The sequence below is a fragment of the Chiloscyllium plagiosum genome, unplaced genomic scaffold (genome assembly GCF_037043375.1).
Source record: "Chiloscyllium plagiosum isolate Xiang-an unplaced genomic scaffold, Cpla_swu_hap1 HiC_scaffold_16, whole genome shotgun sequence".
NCBI lineage: Eukaryota > Metazoa > Chordata > Chondrichthyes > Orectolobiformes > Hemiscylliidae > Chiloscyllium > Chiloscyllium plagiosum.
In genome coordinates, this window is record NW_028270154.1 from 55795771 (window position 1) to 55820899 (window position 25129).

Sequence of the window (25129 nt, forward strand, 5' to 3'; positions counted from 1 at the left end):
GCAGAAAAATGGCATTTCATTTTGGTGTAAATAAGACAGTTAATGAAAATGATGGTCTACACACCACTAACTATAATGAACATTAGGAAATCATTCTAATTTACTTCATTCTGGCAAGTTCTTGGAGGGTTTCTTGCCTGCTATGGGGACCATAATTCCAGTAGTAAAGGAAATTAGCTGTGATGTAGGGGTCAACTACATGAACTGATTTCAAATATATGTATCTAAATATTCATAGTCTAATTAAGTTTTTCCAACCTTTATTATCCCACGATTGAGTGCATTTCTAACAAGACGTGACTGTGTCTTACTGATAATAATAGTGTGCCATTACTGTCAAAATCTCATCAATAATATCTTTACAAAGATTACTTAGATATTGTGCAGAGATTGTCACCTCTTTTGGGAGTCATTGCCTAATCAGCACGATTTCAATATCACTCCAGAAACCATTCTCCCACACCAACCCTAACCCCCAGCAACTGAGCAGAAACAGAATAGCAATTTGGAGATCGAAAATCAAACAGCAATGTTGACAGAAATCCATGCATGAGCTGAAAATGTGTTGCTGGAAAAGCGCAGCAGGTCAGGCAGCATCCAAGGAACAGGCTCATGCCCTAAACGTCGATTCTCCTGTTCCTTGGATGCTGCCTGACCTGCTGCGCTTTTCCAGCAACACATTTTCAGCTCTGATCTCCAGCATCTGCAGTCCTCACTTTCTCCTCGAAGAAATCCACGCATGTCTGCTAAACCTAATTATCTAAATTATCATATCTCTATTGGCATATTCTGTTGGGTGGGTACTGTCCCCTTTTTATTGTTTTCTATCAGATATTATATTGAGAAAATTATCAGTGATGTTCCAATATAGATTCTGCAATCAGAATGAAGTCTGCTTTTGAGAACAGGTGGTATTAAGCTCAATTCAGATATTCAATATTCTATCATAAAACCAGACTAGAAAAACATCCACTGAATATTTTCCCATATTCTACCTCCTTAGCGATTGCTTATTTGTTAATGGCTTTTACAAATTTTTCTTTCATTTGCATCAATTAAAAATTGTAAACTAGATGATAGAAAACTAACCAACCAGCCAAATTATTCCTCATCATGGGCTCAATCTTACTGGAAATTAGCTATGTGCCCATTTTGGCTAACTTTAGAGAGAGCTTCTCTCCAAGAAGCAAGATGAGTTTTCTCATGGTATCTTCGCAAACTTGCCTTATTAACTATGCACCACATACTTATGATACCCTGCTCACTTTTCTATCACTCACTATAGGCAGAAGTGCTTGCCACTGCTGAGATATCCTTAGAATCCTAGCAATGGCATAATCTTGTAAAGACCCCTTGTGCTCCTGATCAAATGCCAGCAGTCTGAAGCTGCCCTGCATGTTTCTGATATCTTGACCCAGACATGGCAGATCAGGGGAAGGTGTTGTTGCACTTTGTAGACAGGGACCTGGTGCAGAAGAAAGCTGTCCTATTATTCTAGAAGGGACAAAGGAGGTAACAAACTAAATCCTGCCAGTCTTGTCTGAAGTTGTCAACTAGCCTCCACAGTTCAGACTAACATCCAGCAGTGTTGGTAGAAGGTCAATGACCTTTGTTCTTTTGTCTGGTAAGTGCAGCCATCTTCTCTCCCCTACCTCACACTTACTCTGCTACTGACCCACATCTCTCAAAGTCTCATGCTCTACCACTCCCACTATTGCATGCAACGTCTTTGCTGACCCACTGTCACCACTTGAACCTGCGACCACCTCCAGGTCACTAACTCCGCATGGACTCTGCACTGCTTACACATTCACTCAGGGCACCTCACCACTTTTTCCTTATCTGCACTAGCCTTATCAGATGCCAGCCATTTTTATCTCATTCATTCCCTCCCTTTGTCTTATTTCAGGAGAAAACAGCCAGTAATAGGACGAACAGAATTAGGTGGTGGGGTGTCTAACATTTAGATTCTGACCTCCCATAAGAAGAGAGGATCTTGGCCCTCTGAAATGTTGACTAGGACTGGTCCTGTGAAGATGCCAAAACTTCCATACCCTGACAACCAAGTAGGAACCATTGTCCATCATTGTGCTAATCTCCTATTACTATCCCAGTGAATGTATTGTTAACATGCCCAGACATCCATCCCTTGCTGGCAATGCATTCTTTCTTTTGTCTCCTGAGGCATGAATAGAATAAGCAGTGTTGGCAGCCAAGAGGACAGCAGTACAAGACATCTACTCCTTAACCTCTCAGGAATTAAGCAGAGATACCCCAGAGGAAGCATCAGCAAAAGTGCCTACTGTAATCTCCATCAGCTCAGATACTGATGAGTCACTGAGATTAGAGTTGGGAGCACATGCTGGTGTGCAAATGAGCACCACATCAACACAAGTTATTGAGTGGGATATGCCATCGTTAATTGGCACTCACAGCAAAGCTCAGCCCCAGACAAGAGAGGACTATGAGGTGACAACTATTAACAACTTTGTTCCAATTAGACCAAGAACTGCCGATGCTGAAAAACTAAAACAAAAACAGAAATTACTGGCAACATTCTCCAGATTTGATGAACGGGCACCAAACTCGAAATGTTAATTCTGCTTTCTTCCCACAAATGAGGCCAGACCTGCTGTGTTTCGCCAGCAATTTCTGTTTTTGTTTAACAAATTTATTGAAATGAACAAACAGGACATAGGAACAGCAGGTTTATCTGCTGGCACACAGGTGGCAGGACTGCACCAATGCTCTTGGCACTGTTTTGACTCAGGCATGTAAGTGTCTGGTTGCCTCCACAGACAAGTTGGCAGCTGCAATGGAGAGCCAGATCCAGCAATCTCAGAGTCTGCTGGATATGCACAAAAACCTGCATATTACGTTATGTGAGCCATTGGATTTTCAGCTCCAGCAGCAAAACAACAGGGAGATGTGAATATCATTCCTGGTGCCCGTTCTTCATAAAGAGACAGGGTAGTGCTAGCTGGAGGAGGAACCTCAAAGAGGCTCACCTGAAGTCTCCTTTCAAGACACTCCAGAAATGACTGAGTATTCCATCTCCATCCTGCTGCCACCCTCAACCCTGTGGGACTTCAAGACATGGAGGATGCACTGCTTCTGACAGAACACACTTAGCATACCTGCGCCGTCTCATTACAAGTGCACTTGGGATCAAACCTTCAAGGCCAGCAAGTACCACTCTGCCCTGGCTGTGGATCCCAAGACTGCAGTGAGATTTGGGATGGAAAGAAAGAAGAAAGCCCACTGAGGGCATATCGGTGATAATTAACTATAAAGACGTTGTCACATTTGTTAATAGATGTTCAATTTTCATCAAGCCTGTAAGCGAATGTCTGTCAAGCTACAACTATAAGATCAGAGGTGCACAACCCAGCCACAGTTCATGTTTTATAGTCCAAGGTATGATATGTGAATTTGAAAGATGCTTACAACCTTGACAAAAAGTGTGAATCCCTCCAGGGTGCCACCCATTGCTTGTGCATCATGGGCATCAATGGGATTGATTCCTCATATAGCATGCTGTGGTCAGGAGTACTTTGAGCCAGGATATGTACTCCACATGGTGGATTAATGCCTTGGGTTTAAATAGCCCTTACTGTTTGCAGATATGTTTTACCTTTGCTGTATGAGTGTCTGTGTAATTTTGTTGCAGTGTATCTCATGTTCAGCCTCTTACTCTTGGTGAGCCCCTAAAAGTTACACATTTCCTTCCTCACCAGCCTCTCCTTCGAATCCATAATCTTTGAAGTCCCCATCTACCTACCCAACCTGTCAATTTAAACCTTTGTCTCCTCACTTTACCCCGCCAACTCCAGAATAAGCTGAGTAAACGTTGCCAGATATAAGAGTGCATTGCACCACCCCCTCCCAGATAAAACCAGTGTGCCAGCAACTGTCAAACACTCCAACACTCCGGTAATACCACTGTCCTTTCAATGTGGAATCAGCTCTCCATTCTATGCTGAGTTGCCCCACTTCCCAATTGTTATTCCCTCAGCATCACCACCTGTAAGGTCCAATCACCACAACTAAGTCCCCTAACTTCCCTCCTGCAATGGTGATCCCTGATAGCCACCCACTAGACCCCACCCTTGACTTTTGATGGGTGAACTCTGGGTGGCCCGCGCCTCCTTGGCCTATTAAGCCAGCCAGTCCTGACCAATGACTGAGCAGCTGTCCCACTTACTTCCCAAAATCTTTACATTGGACTCACAGGGCTTGCACATGAAGTGAGTGTTATGAATATGGAACTTCCTGCTGTCTTTAATCCTTTCTGCAAATGGGTAGACCACACCGAGCGGCCATGTCCAGCTGAACTCCCGGGCCACACAGCCAGGCGCCACAGACAAAGCCCTGCGTCTGGCCTGTGTCCCTGAGCTGCTCACTAGGCCTTAGGCCCCGGATCCCAGCCTTTCCTCACAACGCTGCTGGAGCCCACGTGCAGGGTTCTTTCCATCCAGAGTCACATCATCCACTGCTGTGTGTTGGGGTGGGGGGTATAAGGTTAGTTAGGGAAGTATATGATTTGTGATGGGGGTGTGGTGAGGGAGGGGCATGTTTTTAACTGGGGGGTTGGTGAGGGAGAGGGATGTTTTTACTGGGGAGTGGGTAGTGAGGGAGGGTCATGTTTTACTAGGGGGGGTGGTGAGGGAGAGAGATGTTTTTACTGGGGAGTGGGTGGTGAGGGAGGGGAATGTTTTTACTGGGGAGTGGGTGGTGAGGGAGGGGAATGTTTTTACTGGGGGGTGGGTGGTGAGGGAGGGGAATGTTTTTACTGGGGAGTGGGTGGTGAGGGAGGGGAATGTTTTTACTGGGGGGTGGGTGGTGAGGGAGGGTCATGTTTTTACTAGGGGGGGTGGTGAGGGAGAGAGATGTTTTTACTGGGGAGTGGGTGGTGAAGGAGGGGAATGTTTTTATTGGGGAGTGGGTGGTGAGGGAGGGGAATGTTTTTACTGGGGAGTGGGTGGTGAGGGAGGGGAATGTTTTTACTGGGGAGTGGGTGGTGAGGGAGGGGAATGTTTTTACTGGGGGGTGGGTGGTGAGGGAGGGGAATGTTTTTACTGGGGAGTGGGTGGTGAGGGAGGGGAATGTTTTTACTTGGGGGGATTGGTGAGGGAGGGAATGTTTTTACTGGCGGGGTCAATGATGAGGGTGGTGTTTTTACTTCGGGGTGTGAGGGAGGGTGATGTTTTTGCTTGGGGGGATGAGGGAGGGTGATGTTTTACTTGGGGGTGAGGGAAGGGGATGTTTTTACTGGGATGGTGTCGAGAAACTCTGATTTCAAACCTCCACTGCCTTGTGGCCATACCCACTTATGGGAAAGGCTTTGGGAGTAAATCCTGAAGACAAATCCGGAGCTGGAATCCCTAAGGCAGTCTGACGTTGTCTTCAACCACGTTGTGGCAACTCCTGCAAAGACACTGGTGCCAAGCTGTATCGGCCCTTGCTCTTCCCTTGGACAACATCAGTGGCGTGGAGAGGAGAGACCTGTTGCATGGGTAACTGCAGATCTTCCATACCACCTTGCCCAGGCCTGCAGCCTGGAGAGGACACTCCAGCATTGCCTCACCACGATGGTGCAACACAGAAAGCAGCAGTCTACCAGTTATAAGTCCGTGCTCAATTGGCATAGAGCGAGGCGCCAGGAGTTGCTTTTGATGGAGGGAGACGCCATTGTGCCTCACTGGACAGCTACTGCCCGCCTCAACCTGGGCGACCCCAGTCCACCCGCTCCACTAGGTGTGTGGGGCTTAGGGATACAAGTAACCCGAACTGTGGCCTGTAAACACTGCACTAAGCTCAACAAGAAGACAAAGGAAGAAGCCAGCACTCAGACCAGGATGCTGGAATATACAGACCATGACCACTGGTATAAAGACATGACCTTCGGGAGATCAGCAATACACGCAAGACAGCAGTGATTAACAATGAATTGCTGAGACTCCAAGTGGACATCGCAGCGCTCCAAGAGACACACAGAATCGGGAACCCTACATGAGAGAAACTATACCTTCTTCTGACAGGGGAAGGGCTCAGATGAAACCAGAGAGCAAGGTGTCAGCTTTGCCATGGAGAACCCGCTGCTGAAGGTGGTAGAGCCGAGAAAGAACGGGACGGAGTGGATTTTCTCATTTTGACTCCACACATCTGACGGGCCTGTCAACCTTGTCAGCATCTATGCCTCAACCCTCTGGTCTACACAAGATGCAAAGGACGAGTTCTATAATCAGTTCTCAATGATTATACAGCGGATTTCAAGTCAGGAACAGTTGCCGCTGCTTGGCGACTTCAACACCAGAGTGGGTGCCGACCACGACTCCTGGCCAAGCTGCCTGGGGTGGTGTGGGATTGGCAGTATGAATGACAACGGGCAAAGATTGCTCAAGCTTTGCATGCTCCACGAATTGTGTGTCACCAACACCTACTTCCAGACCAAAGCTCAGCACAAAGTGTCTTGGCAACATCCCCACTCCAAACACTGGCACCAGATAGACCTGATAATCACCAGACTCCACCACCTGATACTCATGTCTCGCTGACTGCGACAAGGTTCACTCTCCAGTTTACTGCAAGATCAGACTTCAGACAAAGAAGATGCACTACACCAAGCCTCCAGGCAAGCAGCACATTGAAGCCAGTAAGACCCAACACCCAGACAAAGTGACAGCGTTCATTAAGTGACTGGAAGATGCGCTCCTTGTAGACCCACCAAAGGCAATGCTCAGCAGAGGTGGGACTCTGGCAGGGACACTATCCACAGCACTGCACTCAAGGCCTTTGGGAAGAAATGGGGCAAGACACAGGACTGGTTTGAAGCAAGCTCAAGCCGTTGTCATCAAGGCAATGCGTATTGCACTACTAGAGCACAAACACCACCTCAACCAGGCAACACTGCAAGTGTTAAGGACAGCAAAAGGCAAGGCCCGGATGCTGAGCAAGTGATTACTGGCTACAGCTATGCAAAGGCATAAAGTCATCATTTGACACAAGTAACATCCATGAAGTGTACCAAGGGATCAAGAAAACCATCGGTTCAACCCAGAGCAAGACAGCCCCAATGAAAACCATAACAGGCAAGACCATCAAAGACAAAGGCAAGCAGATGGGAGATATGGGTGGAGCATTACTCTAAACTTAACTCCAGAGAAAACAGCATCTCGGACTAGATGGGTGGAATGCCTGCCTGTCATGGAGAAACTAGATGCGTTGCTGACTGCTGAAGAGCTGAGGAAAGCAATCAACAGCCTGCCTACTGGGAAGGCACCAGGATTGGATGGCATTCCATCAGAGGCCATCAAGTGTGCAAAGGGCATCCTGCTCAACCACCTGCATGCACTGCTGTGCCAGTGCTGGAAAGAGGGAGCAGTGCCGCAAGACATGAGAAACTGCAACATTGTCACCCTATATAACAACAAAGGGAACAGAAGTGACTGTAACAACTATAGGGGAATCTATTTACTGAGCATCATTGGGAAGGTCTTCGCCCACATGGTCCTGAACAGATTGCAGAAAATCATCAAAAGGGTATATTACGAGGCTCAGTATGATTTCAGGTCAGAACACTCCACAATTGACATGACATTCTCCCTTCAACAGCTACAAGAGAAATGCAGAGAGCAAAGACAACCACTCTACGTCACCTTCATTGAGCCCCCGAAGGCCTCCGGCCTTGTGAGCAGAGACTGCCTTGTTCAAAATCCTTACCAGGATTGGTTGTCCCAGAGGTTCCTTAGGATAGTTCGGTCATTCCACACAGACATGTTCAATTTGATGGCATTTCTTCGGAGGCCTTCACATTCGCAGCAATGTGAAGCAGGGTTGTGTGCTTCCCCGCCTGCTTGGTACCTTCCTCGCAGTCAGGCTGAAGCACATCTTTAGAACACTAACTGGTGGTGTCTACCTCCACACCAGATTGGACAGAAGGCTGTTCAGTCTGTCCTAGCTGAGAGCGAAAACCAAGGTTCGTGAAGTACTCATCAGGGATGTGTTGTTTTCAGATGACGCGGCACTGGCAACACATTTGGAAGGGCAACTGTAACGCCTTATGGACAGCTTCTCATGAGCCTGCCAGGACATCAGCTTGACCATTGGCCTGAAGAAGGCCAATATGTTGGGTCAAGCTGTTGAGCACCCCCCTGCCATTACCATCAACAACTATGAGCTGGAGGTAGTCCACGAGTTTACAAACATTGCCTCCATCATCACAGAAAGTGTCTCCCTAGACTCAGAGATCAACAGATGGATCAGACAAGCAGCCTCAACATTCATCAGGCTGACAAAAAGAGTCTGGGAGAACTGAAAGCTGACAACGCACGCCAAGGTTGCAATCTACAGGGCCTGCACCCTCAGCACACTGCTTAATGGCAGCAAGACCTGGAGCCTCTACTCCAGACAAGAGCAACGTCTCAATGCCTTCCTCATTCACAGCCTGAGATGCATCCTGGACTGACTGAGTCACCAAAAATGAGGTCTTGGATGGCGCCCAGATACCCAGCCTCTTCGCCCTGCTCTAGCAACACTGTCTCTGCTGGCTGGGCCTGGCCCATGCCCAGATACCCAGCCTCTTCATCCTACTCCAACAACGCCATCTCTGCTGGGCCATGTATACCACATGTCAGACGAGAGGATCCCAGAAGACCTACTGTACGGGGAACCAGCCTCAGCACAAAGGCGGCCCCATCTTTGTTTCAAAGATGTCTGCAAGAGAGACATGAAGTCACTGAACATGGACATCGAGAGGTGGGAGGACATTGCAAGTCATCGCCCTCGCTGGAGGCTGGAATTATGCAGAAGTCTAAAAAGAGGAGGAGAGAAACTGAGGTTGCCGCTGAAGAAAAGTGCACTTACCAAACAAACAGCACCAAGACAATGCCGGAGGACAGCGCCTTCAAGTGCAGTTGCTGCAGCCGAGGCTGCCGGTCCTGTGTGGGACTGTACAGCCACAACAGACACTGCTCTACCAACACAGATTGCAGCAAGGCTTCCCAGGCGCAGATCCATGGTCTCACGTGACTTACGGATGCCACCACAGGGCAGTCATTTGTCCACTCCCTGGATTGCAACCTCCTGACCTTAACTGCCCCAAACAACAAACTGAGCATGCCAAAGATCCAGTCTGATATCAGAGACAACCCTTGAGTTACTGCACCAGGGCCCCCAGACTGACGACAGACACTCTTGACTGAGGACATCTCTCCTTATAATTTGAGACATGGCTACTCAGGTTGATGCACATTCAGTGCTTTTTCCATGTACACAGCAGGCATATGGTCTGGGAGCGAGATTACGTAGCACAATGGTGTAAAGCTTCATGTCCACCCCTTGACTAATCACTCTGGCAAGGTAGAAGTCTTGCAAAGCTTCAAGCTCTGAGGAGACAAAGCACAAAAGCACAAGGAAACGTATGCAGGAAAGGGATGCCAAGCATGTTGTAGTAGGTAAAGGGTGCCTGTCCCTGTGTGCAAAGTGCCCTTGCATCGGCATTGCAATGATAGGTGTTGGTGCACGTAACATTGCAGCATTGAAGTGCAGGGCCACGCTGCATGAGGATCAGAGATGTGCCATAAGGGAGTAGTGAGACTGGTATGTGTTAGGTGCCAAAACCTGTGGATGGGGCTGTACGTACTTCTAGCCTGTGGAGAGAGTCCTGAGATGTTAGTGCCTGGTGTTCAAGATGAATGTTCAGAGGAGCAAAAGTGGCGAGGTTGCCAGGAATAGTCTCTGCCTTTGATGTCAGGAAACATCATTAGTTTCTATCAGATGAATGGGAGAATTATAAACTGCAGATTAATGAGGTGAGATTAACTAGTGGTGAGATGATAATGCATGCGGACAGGCCTCTTGCAGGTCACAAGTGGGAATCATGATTTGCTGTCCAAGACTTGGTCGGACAATGGGACTTTTTTCTGGCAACATAAAAAACATCCTCATTAACCGTCCTAAGTAACTTTCCCAACTTTCTCACCAGGCCCCACATCATTCAAGAGCTGACAAAACTCTGCCCTATAGCTATGATATGATAATATGCAAAATAAGTCTTTCACTTCTCTGTTTAAGAAAATCTAGACATCAGTTCTTGACTTTGTGTTATTTTTATTTAGAACTTGTTTCATGGAAGAATGATGTACCACAGAAATCATCTTGGCTGAATTTGAAAGGAAATTCTACAATAGAATAAGAAAATAATTTGAAATTACTGACTAAGTTTTCTTTTACTTCAGTTTGAAAAAATTTAGGGTGGAAAAAGCATTGCATTATTTATCATGCCTATTATGTGTATAGTGCTGCCAAATACTTATCTGTTTGGCTAGTCTATAAATATTAATTTTATATCATATCTGAAATCAAACAAACCAGTTAATGTAAGGTTTTGTCATAGCTGAATCATGATGTATAAATTAAATGGTACATGTTTTTGGATGCAACATCTGAAAACATAGCTTAATTGTGTGCCTGGACTGGGAAGTTTGAAGCTAATTCAAAAGTAGGCTTCGAGCCTTAATAACATTACCTTATTTAGGTGAGCTGTCAACACTATTGGGCTGAATTGAACTCAGTGAATATCAGATTGGCACATGGATAGACGCCCAATGTTAAGTCCAAACAATAAAATGAGATGGAAAAATTAGACGGGTCAACAAGAAAGTGCACAGTTGAGCTAGTATTGTTTTTCCACAGTACTTTTTATATATTATTATTACCAAAACTTTTTCAACAATTTATGTTGTGTTGGTCACAGTGACAACTGAAGAATCAAGAGCAAAGAGACCCTGAAGCTGCCTCTTTTGAAATAATTCAGTTTTCCAGAGGGAGCCTAAAATAGGCATTAGTTTATTTGTTATATTTGCACATGTAATGCCTAGTTTAAGTGGCAACTGAAATAACTCCACAGAGGCCGGTATCCTGTCACCAAGTCACCCTTTGTTTATACATGAAGAGTCCTTGATGCTGATCCAGCTCCCTCAGAGCCAGCTATCAGAGTGAACAGGATGTCTGACTTTCATGTTTATATCTGTCAGCCAGGACTCCTTGATTGGACCATATTAACAGCTCCAATCAGGGGCTCTTATTCTATGAGGTCCACCTGTCTGAACTCATTGTAATCATTACATCCGTCCCTCCCTGAATCTGAGGACATAGGCTGGTTCTTTATCTTGTAGCTCCTCCTGGGGGTGTTTTAGCACCAGGTCAGGTTCCTCCAACTCTGCCTCTGATATGGGCAGTATATAACGCTCAGTAGCTCACCTCCTACACCCAGACCATCTCGGAAGAAATTAATTCTCTACTTCAGGAGGCAAAGATGTAGAGACAGTAACATCCTCTGTGTCCATCTCAGATTTGGAGCTATCTTCAACACGTAACGGACAGCAAGAACCCACAGGTACTGAAACAATTGGAAAGGCTGTCGAGGAGCTGGACACGTTTTGCTTTTGCATTGTTTGTGAGTTTGTACCTTTCATTTTGTTCACTTGCTTGTTCAGGACCGTCACCCCTGCCTCAATTTTATACATCACTGGACCTGACCTCACATTGACCATGACTCTTACCCATGCAGGGCCATTCCCATGGTTCCTGCAACAAATGTCATCCCCTGAAGTAAACTGTCTCTCTCGCTTCATGGAGTCTTGTATCAGGCATTGGTGCTCCTGATGCCATTTCACTTTTTCCTCCAAGCCTGGCAAGATCAGATTTAATGCGGTATGGAGTTTCCTCCCCATTAACAACTCTGCTGGAGCTAATCCTGTAGTTGCATGAGGAGTGGTATTATCATCAAATAGGAACCAGGAGAGTTTGTTATCTAGTGAAGCTGTAGACTGTTTCTTTAAGCCTGCTTTCAAAGTCTCGACTTCACTTTTTGCCAAACCATTGGATGATGGATGGTATGGAGCTGTCTTTATATGACAAATACCATTCAACTTTAGAAATACTCAAATTCACTGCTGTTAAATGATGGCCCGTTTTCAGTGACGAATGCTTATGGGGACCTGTGCATTGCAAAAATGTGCAGTTTTTCTATCATCGTTTCTGTGTTTGACAAATGGTCTCCATATATGTCTACCCACTTTGTGTGGCCATCTACAATGACTAAGAACATAGAGCCAATGAGGGCCTGCATAGTTTATAAATAACCGAGTCCAGGGTTTATACGGCCATTCCCAAAACTGCTGGTGATAATATTTGTCCTTGTTGGTGCTCTGGGCACTACCCTATCTCTTTGCAGCTATGTCTGAATTCAATCCTGGCCACCAGACATAATGTCTCACCAATACCTTCATTTGGAAACCCTTCGATGAACCTGGTGGAGTTCAGCCAATATCTTGCAGTGCCTTTTTTATGGTCAAATCACTCTTGCTTCCCGTAATAATATGCCACCCTCTACTGTGATCTGGTCTCTCTAATTTCAAAACAGTTTCAGCTCTGGTTGTGACAGCCCTTTGGTTTCTCCCATTACCATCAGCTGGTTCAGTTTTGCCAGGACTGGATCTTTCTGCATTTAACGTCTCATATTGTCAGCTGTGACTAGAAATGTATCCAGAAAATTTAAAACTGTCATGGACTTTTCCAGTGCCAGTACCACCAGTGCTGTATCTGCTAGGAACTTGTGCATTTGTTACTTGGCCTCCCAGATGGTGTTCCAATTTGTAATTATACACACATAGTATTGGATACTATCACTGAATTCAGCCTGATGCTACGGGTGGCACTGCCTTGTCTTCTTTAGTAGACCTAACAGGTGTTTGTTATCCATTATTGTTACAAATTTACATCCGTGAAAGTATTGGTAGAATCTCCTGACTCCAAATATAACCACCAGACCTTCCTTCTCTAACTGGGCATATTTGTGCTTTGCATTATCCAAAGCCATGGATGTATACACAGTTGGGGACATCTATCTGCAGTGGGTCACCCCTGAGCTAACAATGAGTCCCGATGCCATATGGGGAGGCATCACATGTCAGTACCAGATCTTGCTTGCGATCATATAGGAAACCAGCAACTTAGAGGATGATACCTGCTTCTTCACTTCCCTGAAAATGATAGCTTGGCTACACAAACATTTCCAACGCCGACCCTTTTTTAAAAGTTGTTGCAAAGATGCCAGGATGGAAGCCAGGTTATGTATGATCTTTCCATAATAATTCACCAGCCCAAAGAAAGACCTAAGCTTTGGTTCAGGTGTGGGGCCAGGGTACCTTTGATCGTCCTTATTTTATCTTCCAACAGGTGTAAACTGGTCTTGTCGACTTTGTGGCCTAAGTCGGTCACTTGGGGTGCCTGGAGCACACATTTCTCCCCTCTAAGGCCTACGTCCACCTGGGAGAAATGTCTAAGAACTATGTCCAAGTTCTCTAAATGCTCCTTATTGGTCTTCCCTGTTATTTACACATCATCTAGATAAATGATGACCTGGAGTATACCTTGTAAAATGTTCTCTATCATCCATTGAAAAATTACACAGGCTGACGATACTCCAAATGACAGTCTTGTACATTGGGACAAACTCTTATGGGTATTAATTGTAGTATACTTCTGGGAATCCTCATCTCACCACAACTGAAAGTATACATTGCTTATGTCCAGCTTTGTGAAGGAAGGTCCCCCTGCCAGCTTTGCACATAAATCCTCTATGTGAGGGATTGGATATTTATCCAGCTGCAAAAAGCAGTTTATTGTTTGTTTGAAATCCGTACGAATCTGAACCAACCAGTCAGGCTTAACTATCGGTAGGACCTGGGCTGCCTATTCCTCAAACTGTACTGTTTGATGATTCCTTTGCCTTCCAGTCTTCTGCTTCCTGCTTCTACCTTTGCTCTTAAGGCAAATGGCACTGGGCAGGCCTTTGCAGAATCATGGAATTGCTTTCTAATCAACATGCAAAGTGGCATTGGCTCCTTTGATAGTCCCTAGACCTTAATGAAAAGTGTCCAGGTATGTCATTAGGACTGCACTCAGGCAGCTATCTTTTAATTGAAAAATGTTGAGCCAGACTAGGTGAATCCATCTCAACCAATTTCGTCCCACCAAGCTTGGGCCCAAGTCTTTTACTACAATCAGTGTTAATTGAATCATTTGCTTCTCTCAAGAGACTGGAACTGAAGTTGCACCCTTAATCTGCAAAGGTTCCCAGTTGTAGGTTCTTGGTCTAGTTGATGTCTTGTCAAACTTAAGGGACGGCAGAAAGAGCAAAGTTTGTTAACGACTCGTCTTGCAGTCGCTGAAACGACCGTGCAGGTATCAATCTCCATTAGAAGAAGGTGACCATTTAGTTGGATGTTTATTTTGATAAGTTCAGATGTTGGTTGACATCCCAGGGTATGTACTCTTCCGGATACCAGCCTATGAGTTCTCTTACTCAATTTAAGTCTAGTGGGACTCTTTAGCTGTCTCAGGTCTGCATACTGGCAGCAACTACAATGCTTGCTGGCTGGAACCTGAAACAAATTTTAAGCATTTGGTTGAGGGTTGGCTTTGTTTTGGGCTTTTGCTGCGGGCTGACCTCGAGTCCCTCTATTCAGGGTATGTCCTGAGTGAGACTATGCAATTGCCTTCACTCAAGTGGTGCTCCAGAAGCTCAGTCAGACTGGCAAGGGTGTCCACTTCCATCGGAATCTCCAATAAACTTGTTTGCTCCACTTGCTGCATTTTCCAGTGATGAAGCCAGTTGTATTGCCTGTTTGAAACCCAGTTGGGCTTAACCTAGTAGGCTTTTGCATGGTTACATTAATCCTACTTACCAAATGATCTCAGCATTTCATTAAAGGTTAAACCAAAATCGCATGCCTCTGCCAATTGCCTTAACATAGTCAAAAATCCCGACACAAATTCCCCTGGTTCTCGAATTGCAAAGTAAAACTGATAGCGTCTCAGAATTAGAGGAGCCTGGGGCTCATAATATTCCTTAACTAAATCCGTCAGCTCTTCAAAGGGTTTAGCAAATGGTGCATCAGGGACAATTAGATTCCTAATAACTGAAAAAAGCTGTGCGTCTACAAGTTGCCAAGAGAATTACTCGTTGCTTTTCATCTGCCCCAATGTCATTTGCCTGGTAAAAATAACAATTTTTTTCCATATGCTAGGCCCAGTCTTCTAGGGCAAGATCAAATGAGTCAAGCTTCCCAAATAACACCATGATGCCAGAGATGCTTACTCCAACTCAAAGATGAATGTTGAAATAAATTTCTTCAGAAGCGTGCTTTTTTCTCATAGCCACTGAAATAACTTCACAAAGGCCGATATCCCATCACCGAGTCACCTTTCATTTACATGTGGAGAGTCCTTGGCACTGATCCAGCTCCCTCAGAGCCAGCTCTCAGAGTGAGCAGGATGCCAGCGCTCCTATTTATACCTGTCAGCCAGGGCACCTTGATTGGATCAGATTAACAGCTCCAATCAGGGAAAACACACTCTATGAGTCCACCTGGTTGATCTCATTATAATCATTGTAGCCATCTCGCCATTCATTCCCAAAATATATTTGGGAGGTCAATAACACTAATTCCTACTCCATGTTTTTTAAAATTTCAAATCATAAAAGCTCTTCAACTGCATTTTTTTCCCACAGCCCACACCACTTCAATTTGAACCTTACAACTGATTTTATTTATTTCTTGTTAACAGTAGCCTAGTTATTGAGAGTTTTGTGCTGAACACCTACTTCACCTTATAACTCGGTACAGAATGTCCAAACTCATTTCAGTTGGAAAGGAAAAAAGCTTGTATGTTTCATGTATTGTTCATGTCCTTGTGACACACTAAAGTGTGTCATTGTCAAAATATCAATGTTTGGAGTTCAGTCACCTGTATAAGTTAAAAATGGAATATAAATAAAAGGTCTGCAGTTGGAGATCTGAAACAATAAACAAAAATAACTGGAAAATGTCAGCAGGTCTGGAAGCAGTGGCATACAAACAAGCACCTGACTCAAACTTTAACTTTGTTTTCACCCTATAGATGCTATCAAACCTGCTGGGTTTCTCCAGCAATTTTTGTTTTATTTGAAAATTTATCAGTTATTTTATATAGAGATCTTCCACAAACAAAATAAATAATAATTTAGTGTTAGATGAGTACACACACAAAAAAAGACTTCTTTGTAGCTTTCATGTGATCTTTTAGAACCACCCGAACAGGCGAGCAAACCTACCTTTGGATGCCATCGTTAAAACAGCATGTCCACAGTACTGCAGTACCCAGTACTGAACATAAGCTGTGTACTCAAATCCTGAATGTGGGACTGATCTCACATCTCTATAATTCAGAATCAAAACTTGAGCTGGAATTCTCTCATACGTGGGACAGAAAGCACGTTAATCTTTCATTATATCATTCTATTTTTGTTCTCAAGAATAACAGACCTTTAGTAACTAACTGAACATGAAAAGACTATCTTGTGTAAAACTCCTTTGAAAAACTCCAACAAATTCTTCCTCAGAGTTCTGCATTTGCTTCCAAAGTTATTGTACATACAATCCAACTATGCAAGAAAATTACACATATTAACAAAGTTTTAGAAGCAGATCCAGCACACATATATGTTGGAGCCACACTGATAATTTTCATGACTGCAAATGCATATGAAATTTTCTGACCTGCATTTGCCTCAATGGTGAAAATCTTTATTTAAAAAGAATATTTTAATATAATAGAGCAATTAAATTCCTGTGTCATTAGTCTGTGCTGAGATGTCTATGTGAACCTTTTAAAAATCTTTTTATGAAAGTTTCATCAGAGGAAGTAATACAGGAGAGGTTTCGATTAGATGACTATGATGAAGAGGATAATTTAACAGAAAACTTGTAAGTAAAAGATAAAGATGCTTGTAAAATTGTTTTCTTACTGTAATTCATTGTTCAAGTACTTCCTTTGCAAATAACTCTAGGCAAATAAGAAAAGATAATATTAATATAGCTTTAATTCATGAGATCTTTATTCAATAAAGGCAAATTTATGATATATTTTTTCTGACATTTTTAAGCAAGAATGTGATTGATAATATCTTTGTCTGTGCTTGTGGCTATAAAATATGGAATAAATGCTGCCAGAGGAAGTGGAGGAGGCTGGTACAATTGCAACATTTAAGAAGCATTTGGATGGGTATATGAATAGGAAGGGTGTGGAGGGATATAGGCCGAGTGCTGGCAGGTGGGACTAGATTGGGTTGGGATATCTGGTCGGCATGGACGGGTTGGATTGAAGGGTCTGTTTCCATGCTGTTTATCTCTATGACTCTATGACTCTAAGTATAGTCTCACTGCCACTAGTTTCAAAGTTCAGAACTGTCTTGAATTTTTATGCCACATCACAAATATTGCAGATCACCTATTCTCTGTTGCATTTATGGGGAGAGTTTGGATTAACTGGGTGGGAGGCTGACTGATGATGGCTGTATTGCCTGCCCACCTCTGCTCCATTCAATCAATGATGGGAAGGCTCCTAGATGTTGTCTCAATTAATGCCCACTTAAGGGCCTCATTCCACTGTCACTGGTATTGCCCCCATAATGGTGGGGCTGGCATGCTCAATATCTGAAAAGTAGACCATATAGGGTTGTTTTGTTGCTCACAAGCTTTTAGGGTCATGCGGGTGGGTGAGCCCTTGTTCAAAAGCATCACGTGCTTGATCAAAGAATTCAGCTTTGGGAATGAGAGAGTGCGCTGAACTGCTAGCAGCTCTTGGCAAGTGGGATTTATGGACCCTAGCTTTTGATCCTAGGAAAAGTATGCTGCTACCCATTTATGTGTTTGATTGGCACTGAGTGGAGCTTTTGCTGGGCCCACCAAGACAGTAGGCAAGGTCCCTGTCACCCCACATTATTGCTGCATAGTTTGCTTGAGCAACCCATTTTGTTTAATTTCCCATGCAAAGCCAGCACTGTGCTGAGGCACCAGGACTCTTTTATGAAGTAGTGCCCACTGACAGTGTGCATATGATCAAATATATAGCCTAAGTCAACAGAAAAGGATATGACATGATCTATCTGCTCTAGCGTGTATGATAAGAAGAAAAAAGTACCTCTTCTCAAATCACCTCAGCATTTCTCCCATTCTCCCATAATTTCAAGCAATTTTAATAGTCTTATCCCTAGGATATATGCTGTCTGTTTTTTCATTCATTCGTGGAATGTGGGCGTCGCTGGCTGACTAGTATTTATTGCTCATCCTTAGTTGCCTAAAGGAAATGATGGTGAGTTAATTGTCTCCACATTTCTACTACATGGAGGCCAGTAATGTCTTGGAGTCTACATTCAACCCATTGTAGACATAATGAAAGAGGCCCAGAGAAATTAACTCAATTTCCATGTTATACTCTTTTATTGGATGGAGGTAAATAAGCATGTCAATAAAGAAAACTTCAACATGCAGAACAGGGCTCTAAATAACACCCATACAATTTCAGAGTTATTGATAATAAACATTTAAAATACTAGGGGAAGCTGAATTGGTAGAATTTGTGCTGATTGTCCTGGCTACATTAGTTGTTATCTGCTGGGGCCTTTCTTTCAATGGTGTATTTGAGTTAGCTCTTACTCTTGAACATATCCCATATGCACAGCACATTCATTTTAGACTTGAAACATTTCTAGTTTATCCAACACAACATTTGTGTTTGAGAATTTGTTAAATTCTTGCATGCCTTTATAAGGTGCAGAAATTACATTACAGGCTCATTTCCCAAGAAGAGACAGTACTTACACCTGGAGCTTGTTTGGTTTATGCAAATTAAATTGTTTATAGAAAGTATAACTGTACCAAGACTCATATCATTGACAGATGAAAGTCCCATCCCACCATACCGCTGATGAAAATTGCACCAAAAAACAGACTTTATGGTTAACATCATTCATTTAATTATTGGAAGATCATCAGTATTACCCTAACCTATATAAAACGTGCAGAAAAGTTTAACTATGTCAAATTGCTTTCCAATAAACCAAGAAGGCTCAATCAGTTCATCATCTCTTAAAGTCAGTTCTCATTAAGGTTCGCAAAAATGTCCATACTGACATCATAAGATTGTTGTTTAAATATTTAATATTAATTGCAAATTATTTTTATTTTTAACAACAGGAGAGGTGAAGACAGTGAATCAACCATCTCCACTACAGATAACCTTTTGTATTATGCAGGTATTCTTGAAAAATGAATATTTCTGTTTGCCTTTTGGGTCCCCATTGAAATCAAATTACAAATGTATTCCTCAAAAAGAAATAAAAACTATAGTCTATTCAGGTTCTGATGGATCACAGTAGCAAGGTGTGTCTTCTTGCAAGGGTAACACCCACTCTTCTGGATGAGTGTAGATACTCTGTTAAGAAAGGTGAGTATGAGCCACAAGGTGCAAGAATGATTATCTCTTTGACTTCCAATCTACTGCCGTGAAAAGCCACACATCCCCAATTGGAACCTCACCTTGCTGCGGCAGCTCACATTGAGAACCAGAAATGTGTGAAATCATGGTTGCAAACTCAGATCCCTTCACTCAAACTTACATTCCTTAGCTTTCTGAGCGATATCAGGAAAAATAGTTATCAAACAGTTGGATTATTGTAAAACCCATTAATCTGCAAATATATATTTTAATATATTTGTGAAATTAGTGAAACCTGACTGCTCGCCATTGAAAACACACAGAAAATGGATTATTGTTTGGTGATATTAAAATAGCAAAAGTATAGAAGTTGTTCTTGTTACCCTCTACATAAAGTTAAACTGTAACAATCGGACAGATTCACCTTAACAAGAGACAAATTTAAGACAAAAACCTGGAAGTTCTACATGCAAAGCATGATCAGTACCTACACTGGACTTCTGAGCAAGTTAATGACAACAAAAATCTTATAGCTAGTTAAGAATCAGTTGGATGTCATGACAGAGGGACTAGATAGTCTTTCTGGATTTTGAGCTAAGTGGCCTAAGTACCCTTTCTCATTGAAACAATTTCATGATTTTACTTGTTTTGTCTCAAACATCATGTACAAAACCACTGGAAATACATTTTAATCAGTATGTAATCACTGATTTTGCTGTTCTATAATTTATTAGAGGCTATAGATTCAAATGAAAATATTACTACCTTGTGCTATGATTCCATTTATGATCAATGTATTAATGATTTGTGTCACTAAGCTGATCTCACATGTACTGTCGTGAAAGTCAATATGTAATACATGCATTGAAACTTTTTTTTCAGTCATTCTGAAATTTTTATTCCACCACATCAATGCAATACTTTCTGATAGGGATATATATTACTGCACAATAACAGGCCAGTCACTCTATAAGGTCTGAGCTAATAGACATCATTTTCAAAATGTTTCAGGGTCCCAACATTGACTCGCTAGAATCTAGACTACCATAGCTAGTTTCTTGGAGATATGCTCCTAACTGGCCATCTAAATGTCTGATGGCTTATTAAGAATGATGGCAGGCCCCTGTTGCTGTCAGCCCAGTCAGAAGACTGGCAGTCCTATAACCACAGAGCAGTTCCTGGGAGAGGTGGATGCGCCTAACAGCCAGGAAGATACTTGTGCCTCATAGTGGAAGCATCCCAGAGGGACAAATTTAAACTAATAATTCTGAGGACTCAATGAGGTTGGCCTCTCTGTTTGAAGGGGAAATCCCTATCTTGGTAACTTTTAGGCTGCAGATGTAGTTTTTGACTTCAACACAACCCCCATCTGCCTCCTTAGGGTATGACGCCTCCTGCTCCGATAGCTGATCAGACTGCCTTGATGAACCCCTCCATGAGGTTGGCATCCTCTTCATGTGGAACAGGTGTGAGCTGCCAACAGTAAAATGTTGGTATACCTTCTAAATCGACTCCAATCAGAACTTCACACATACAAATTAGTACTGCTCTCTTATTTTCAACTGGTTCCAGTTCATCAGTTTCCTGGAAGCCCCGCTCCCTCCGTCATAAACTTGGCTGACAAAAAGAAAGCTTTGGGCAGCTGTCCAACATGGCTCCCAGCTATTTTCCTGACACCACCCGATGCCTCCAAGTTCACCACCACATGACTGGAAAATTCAGCCCAGACTTTCTTTTCCCATAGATCACTTAGTCCAGAACCACCATTTGCATTCTTGTGAGCAAAAACAAAATAAACAAATGCAAATTACATCTTTTCTCTTTAGTTCTATGCTCAATTCAACCATGAGTTAAATTTTCTATTTCTTGCATCCATTCGGTGCATATTAGAGCAACTTTTTTATGTGTAATTGTAAATGTTAAATTCTATATTTCTTCAGCTCAATAATTTTCATTTTGTTTGCCTCACTTTTTGCATCTACTGCTGTGAATGCACGTTTCTACTAACAGCTGATGATATTGCTCACTCAAAATCTTTCCATGTTGCCTTTTAAATTTCTAAGGATTTTTTAAGATTTAAAAATGTACAAGCATAAATAGAAAATCCCGAATCACATGGTAGGGGATACAATTTATTTACTTGTGTGAAATGTTCCACAAATTGTTATAACATTCTTCTTTGATGAGCAAGATTTCCTCATACTTTTGATTTTAAAAAAAGAGAAAGCTGATATCAGGTCTGACACATTCTGTAATTGTAGATATTGTAGTGTCTAAAAAATGAGCATGTTGACCTGAAGTGTAGAATTTATGAATGATATCTACTGTGTAGTCAAATTAGGCAGAGCTCTCTCACTTTCAAACTGTGCTGAACATAATTGCAAAAGTGTTTCCTATTGCATTGTTAAAATTCACCTGCTATTTGAGAGATGTACATGGCAACTTTAATGTTGGAACTTATTTCATTAAACAGAGTTTGAAGAGGAAGGAGGTGAAATGCCATATATGATCGAAGATTCACTAGATGAGGAGTACCTGGATGTTTTGTTTATGAGAAAGCGAAGAGACAGCTTCACTACAAAATCCATATAATTAATAAGATAACAGCAGTGGAGGAAAGATCTTAAAGACTAATGTTCAAAAAAACACCTCAGCTGTATCTTTCCTTATGCAGCTGCAAAGCTTTGATTAGATACAAACATATTTTCCATACCTCTCACATGCATGGATTGTTATTCCAGGTTCAACTCCAGTGTTTATGAAAATGTTTCACCTCCGCAAGTTTTTCAAGATATTTCCTAATGTTTCTTCTTGTTTCCTAATTTAATGCTTCAATCCATAATAAAACTTCTGCTGGAACATGGTTAATTGCTGGAGCATTTGACTGACAATATTTTAGATTTGGAATTGATGTTGAAAAATGCAAGATATAATTGAGATTGTAACCAGGGTTATCTGCTTAGAAGGAAGGTGTGCTATTAATCTTTTCACAGTGTCCATCACAAAGAATTTGTAAGCTTCATTCATCAATAAAAATTAACAGTTCCTACCCCTCAAAAACAAGTACCAAAATGTTGGTTTTATTTATTCTTGTATATAAGAATCATTGGCAAGTCCAGCATTTTTATCCATCACTAATGGCCCTTGAGAAGGTGATTGTGAGTCTGTTCTTTATATTACAATATTCTGTTTTATTTAAAGTAAATAATTTAGGCTCCTTTTATTTGTATTTGGATGTTGTAAATTAAATATATCAAGCAACTGTATCTCACTCCCTTGTTGGGCTGATATTTGATCTTCAAGGCTGGGAGTGAGAGTTAACATATATTCCAACTCATCACAGGAGAAAATGGCAGAAAGTATGGGATTTCAATCTGGGGGGTGGGGGGGCACTAACAGGAGTCAGGTCCACTGCCCCAGAAAGAGTTTGGAGGTAACCATAGGAGTTATAGAATCATACAAATGTACAGCACAGAAACACACCCTTCAGTCCAATATTTTTCATGCTGTCCTAATCTAGTCCCATTTGCCAGCACATGGCCATATCCCTCTAAACACTTCCTATTCATACACCCATCCAGATGCCTTTTAAATGTTATAATTTTACCACCCTCTACCACTTCCTCTGGAAGCTCATTCCATACACACACCACCTTCTGCGTGAACAAGCTGTCCCTGAGGTCCCTTTTAAATTTTGCCCCTCTCACCCAAAACCTATGCCTTCCAGTTCTGGACTCACCCACCTCAGGGAAAAGACCTTGTCTATTTACTCTATCTGTGTCCCCCATGATTTTATCAACTTCGATAAAGTCACCTCTCAGCCTCCAATACTCTAGGGAAAACAGGCCCAGCCTGTTCAGCCTCTCCCTATAACTCAAACCGTCCAACCCTGGCAACCTTGTCAATCTTTTCTGAGTCCTTTTAAGTTTCACAACATCCATCTGCTAGGAGGGAGACCAGAAATGCACACAATATTTCAAAAGTGGCTGAACAAATACAGCTGCAAAATGACCTCTCAACTCCTATACTCAATGCTCTGACCAATAAAGGAAAGCATACTAAACACCTTCTTCACTATTGTATCTAGCTGCAACTTCATCATAGAATCATCATAGAATCCCTACAGTGTGGAAACAGGCCAGTTGGCCCAACAAGTCCACACCAACGCTCTGAGATCCATTCCCCTACTTATAACTCTACATTTACCCCTGACTAATGCACCTAACCCACATATCCCCAAACACTATGGGTAATTTAGCATGGCCAATTCACATAACCTGCACATCTTTGGACTGTGGAGGAAACCAGAGCACTCAACAGAAATCCACCAGACATGGGGAGAATGTGCAAACTCCACATAGACAGTTGCCGAGGCTGGAATCAAAACCGGGTTCCTGGCACTGTGAGGCAGCAGTGCTAACCACTGGATCACCATGCCACCCTTTCAAGGAACCATGAGCCTGCACTCCAAGGTCTGTTTGTTCAGCAACACGCCCCAGGACCTTACCATAAAGTATATAAGGCCTGCTCTGATTTTCTTTTCCAAAATGCAGCACCTCACATTTATCTAAATTAAACACCTCCTCAGCCCATTGGCCCATTGGATTAAGATCCCACTGCTGCAGGGGGGGAGGGGACAAACTGGAAGTTTAAGAAGGAAGTTAAAGGAAAAGTTAGAACAAGAGAAGTCAAGAAAGACAACGGAATCCATGGAGCAGTAAACTCAAAAAAGGGTCATGCCATAAGGTCAAGTGAAATAGGGATTGATAGGAAGGGTGAGGGGAGTAACAAATTAAAAATATTATATATGAATGCACGAAGCATTAGAAATAAGGTGGATGAGCCTGAGGCTCATTTGGAAATTGGCAGTTAAGATATTGTGGGGACAACTGAGATGTGGCTTCAAGTGGACAGGGCCCGGGAAATGAATATTCAAGGCTATACATGCTATCGTAAGGATAGACTGACTGGCAGAGGGGGTGGGGTGGCCCTGTTGGTAAGGAATGATATTCAGTCCCTTGCGCGGGGGGACCTAGAATCAGGGGATGTAGAGTCAGTATGGATAGAGCTAAGAAATTCTAAGGGTAGAAAGACCCTAATGGGAGTTATCTACAGGCCCCCAAATAGTAGCCTGGATGTAGTGTGTAAGTTGAATAAGGATCTGAAATTGGCCTGTCGCAAAAATATTACTACAGTTGTTATGGGGGATTTCAACATGCAGGTAGACTGGGTGAATCTGGATGGTATTGGACCTCAAGAAAGGGAGTTTGTGGAGTGCCTCCGAGATGGATCCTTAGAACAGCTTGTGCTGGAGCCTACCAGGGAGAAGGCAATTCTGGGTCTGGTATTGTGCAACGAACCAGATTTGATTAGGGACCTCGAAGTGAAGGAGCCATTAGGAGGTAGTGACCACAATACAATAAGCTTTAATCTGCAGTTTGAAAGGGAGAGGGTAGAATCGGAAGTGACAATATTTCAGTTGAATAAGGGGAACTATGGAGCTATGAGGGAGGAGCTGGCCAAAGTTCAATGGTGCAATACCCTAGCAGGGATGGCAGTGGAACAACAATAGCAGGTATTTCTGGGTATAATGCAGAAGATGCAGGATCAGTTCATTCAATAAAGGAAGAAAGATCCTAAGGGGAGGCGGGGGTGGCCGTGGCTGACGAGGGAAGTTAAGGACCATATAAAGACAAAAGGGAAAAAGTATAACATAGCAAAGATGCGTGGGAAATCGGAGGACTGGGAAGCTTTTAAAGAACAGCAGAGGATTACTAAAAAGGAAATACGCAAAGAAAAAATG

The 25129-nt window shown here is 42.9% G+C and overlaps 1 protein-coding gene across 1 annotated transcript in view; it reads left to right on the forward strand.

Annotated features, from left to right (window-relative positions):
* The window catches only part of LOC122556712 (putative E3 ubiquitin-protein ligase MID2), a 100154-nt gene extending 77784 nt beyond the window's left edge, over positions 1-22370 (forward strand). Inside the window, exons 11-13 of the mRNA XM_087995050.1 lie at positions 16739-16814; positions 19086-19144; positions 21800-22370. Of these exons, the coding sequence (XP_087851176.1) occupies positions 16739-16814; positions 19086-19144; positions 21800-21918 (254 nt within the window). The 3' untranslated portion in view covers positions 21919-22370. The remainder of the gene's footprint in view (positions 1-16738; positions 16815-19085; positions 19145-21799) is intronic.
* Positions 22371-25129: the final 2759 nt, after the last annotated feature.